The sequence below is a fragment of the Cynoglossus semilaevis genome, unplaced genomic scaffold (genome assembly GCF_000523025.1).
Source record: "Cynoglossus semilaevis isolate Cse_v1.0 unplaced genomic scaffold, Cse_v1.0 C18927868, whole genome shotgun sequence".
Classification (NCBI taxonomy): Eukaryota; Metazoa; Chordata; class Actinopteri; order Pleuronectiformes; family Cynoglossidae; genus Cynoglossus; species Cynoglossus semilaevis.
In genome coordinates this window covers 1-618 of record NW_007590677.1, presented here as the reverse complement: position 1 = coordinate 618, position 618 = coordinate 1, and the positions used below count along the sequence as shown (strand labels likewise).

Genomic DNA, 618 nt, shown 5'->3' with positions numbered 1-618 from the left:
CAGACTTCGTGGATCAGGAACTGCAGCCACCAACATGTGTCTGGTGGCCTCAGGAGCAGTGGAGGCCTTTTTTGAGATCGGCATCCATTGCTGGGACATCGCTGCCGGAGCGGTCATCGTGCAAGAGGCCGGCGGATTGTTGTTGGATGTGGACGGTGTGTATGCTCTCAAACCAAACCTGGTTTTGTTCCGTCATCCTCGGAGATGTCACATAAACGATGTTTAAAAGAAAACACAGGCTTCAGTGCTTTAACTGCTGATGATTAAAAACACATTTTAATCAGGGTTTTATTGGGTTTCCTTCAGGAGGACCGTTTGATTTAATGTCTCGAAGGATGCTTTCAGCGAACAACGACGTCATCGCTCACAGGATCATCAAAGAAATTGAAGTTTTCCCAGTGGAGAGAGACGACGCTCCAGTGCAGAAAAAATGAGAACATTCACAAAATTACATTAACGCTGATTGTACAGTGTACTTCCTGTTGGTCTCTGTCTCTGTCCATGTTTATGTACTGTATCTGTCGTATCTGCCCAACTACTATTGAAAAAAAATCTAATATGTTTTACATAACAGTGAGGAATCATGGGATAGTGGCTGTAGTTTCATTGATCATTTAC

General features: G+C 43.9%; 1 protein-coding gene across 1 annotated transcript; it reads left to right on the top strand.

The window, feature by feature from the left end:
* The first annotated feature begins 8 nt into the window (after positions 1 to 8).
* On the top strand, positions 9 to 584 carry LOC103399584 (inositol monophosphatase 1-like). Its single transcript, XM_008338253.3, has 2 exons — positions 9 to 155; positions 307 to 584. Exons 1-2 carry the CDS (start codon positions 35 to 37, stop codon positions 432 to 434), a joined length of 249 nt encoding a protein of 82 aa, XP_008336475.2. The 5' UTR covers positions 9 to 34; the 3' UTR covers positions 435 to 584.
* Positions 585 to 618: the final 34 nt, after the last annotated feature.

Coding starts and splice junctions, on each gene's coding strand:
- LOC103399584 (XM_008338253.3), top strand. CDS start 35: ATGTGTCTGGTGGCCTCAGGAGCAGTGGAGGCCTTTTTTGAGATCGGC. Junction 156..306: donor ATTGTTGTTGGATGTGGACG/GTGTGTATGCTC, acceptor GGTTTCCTTCAG/GAGGACCGTTTGATTTAATG.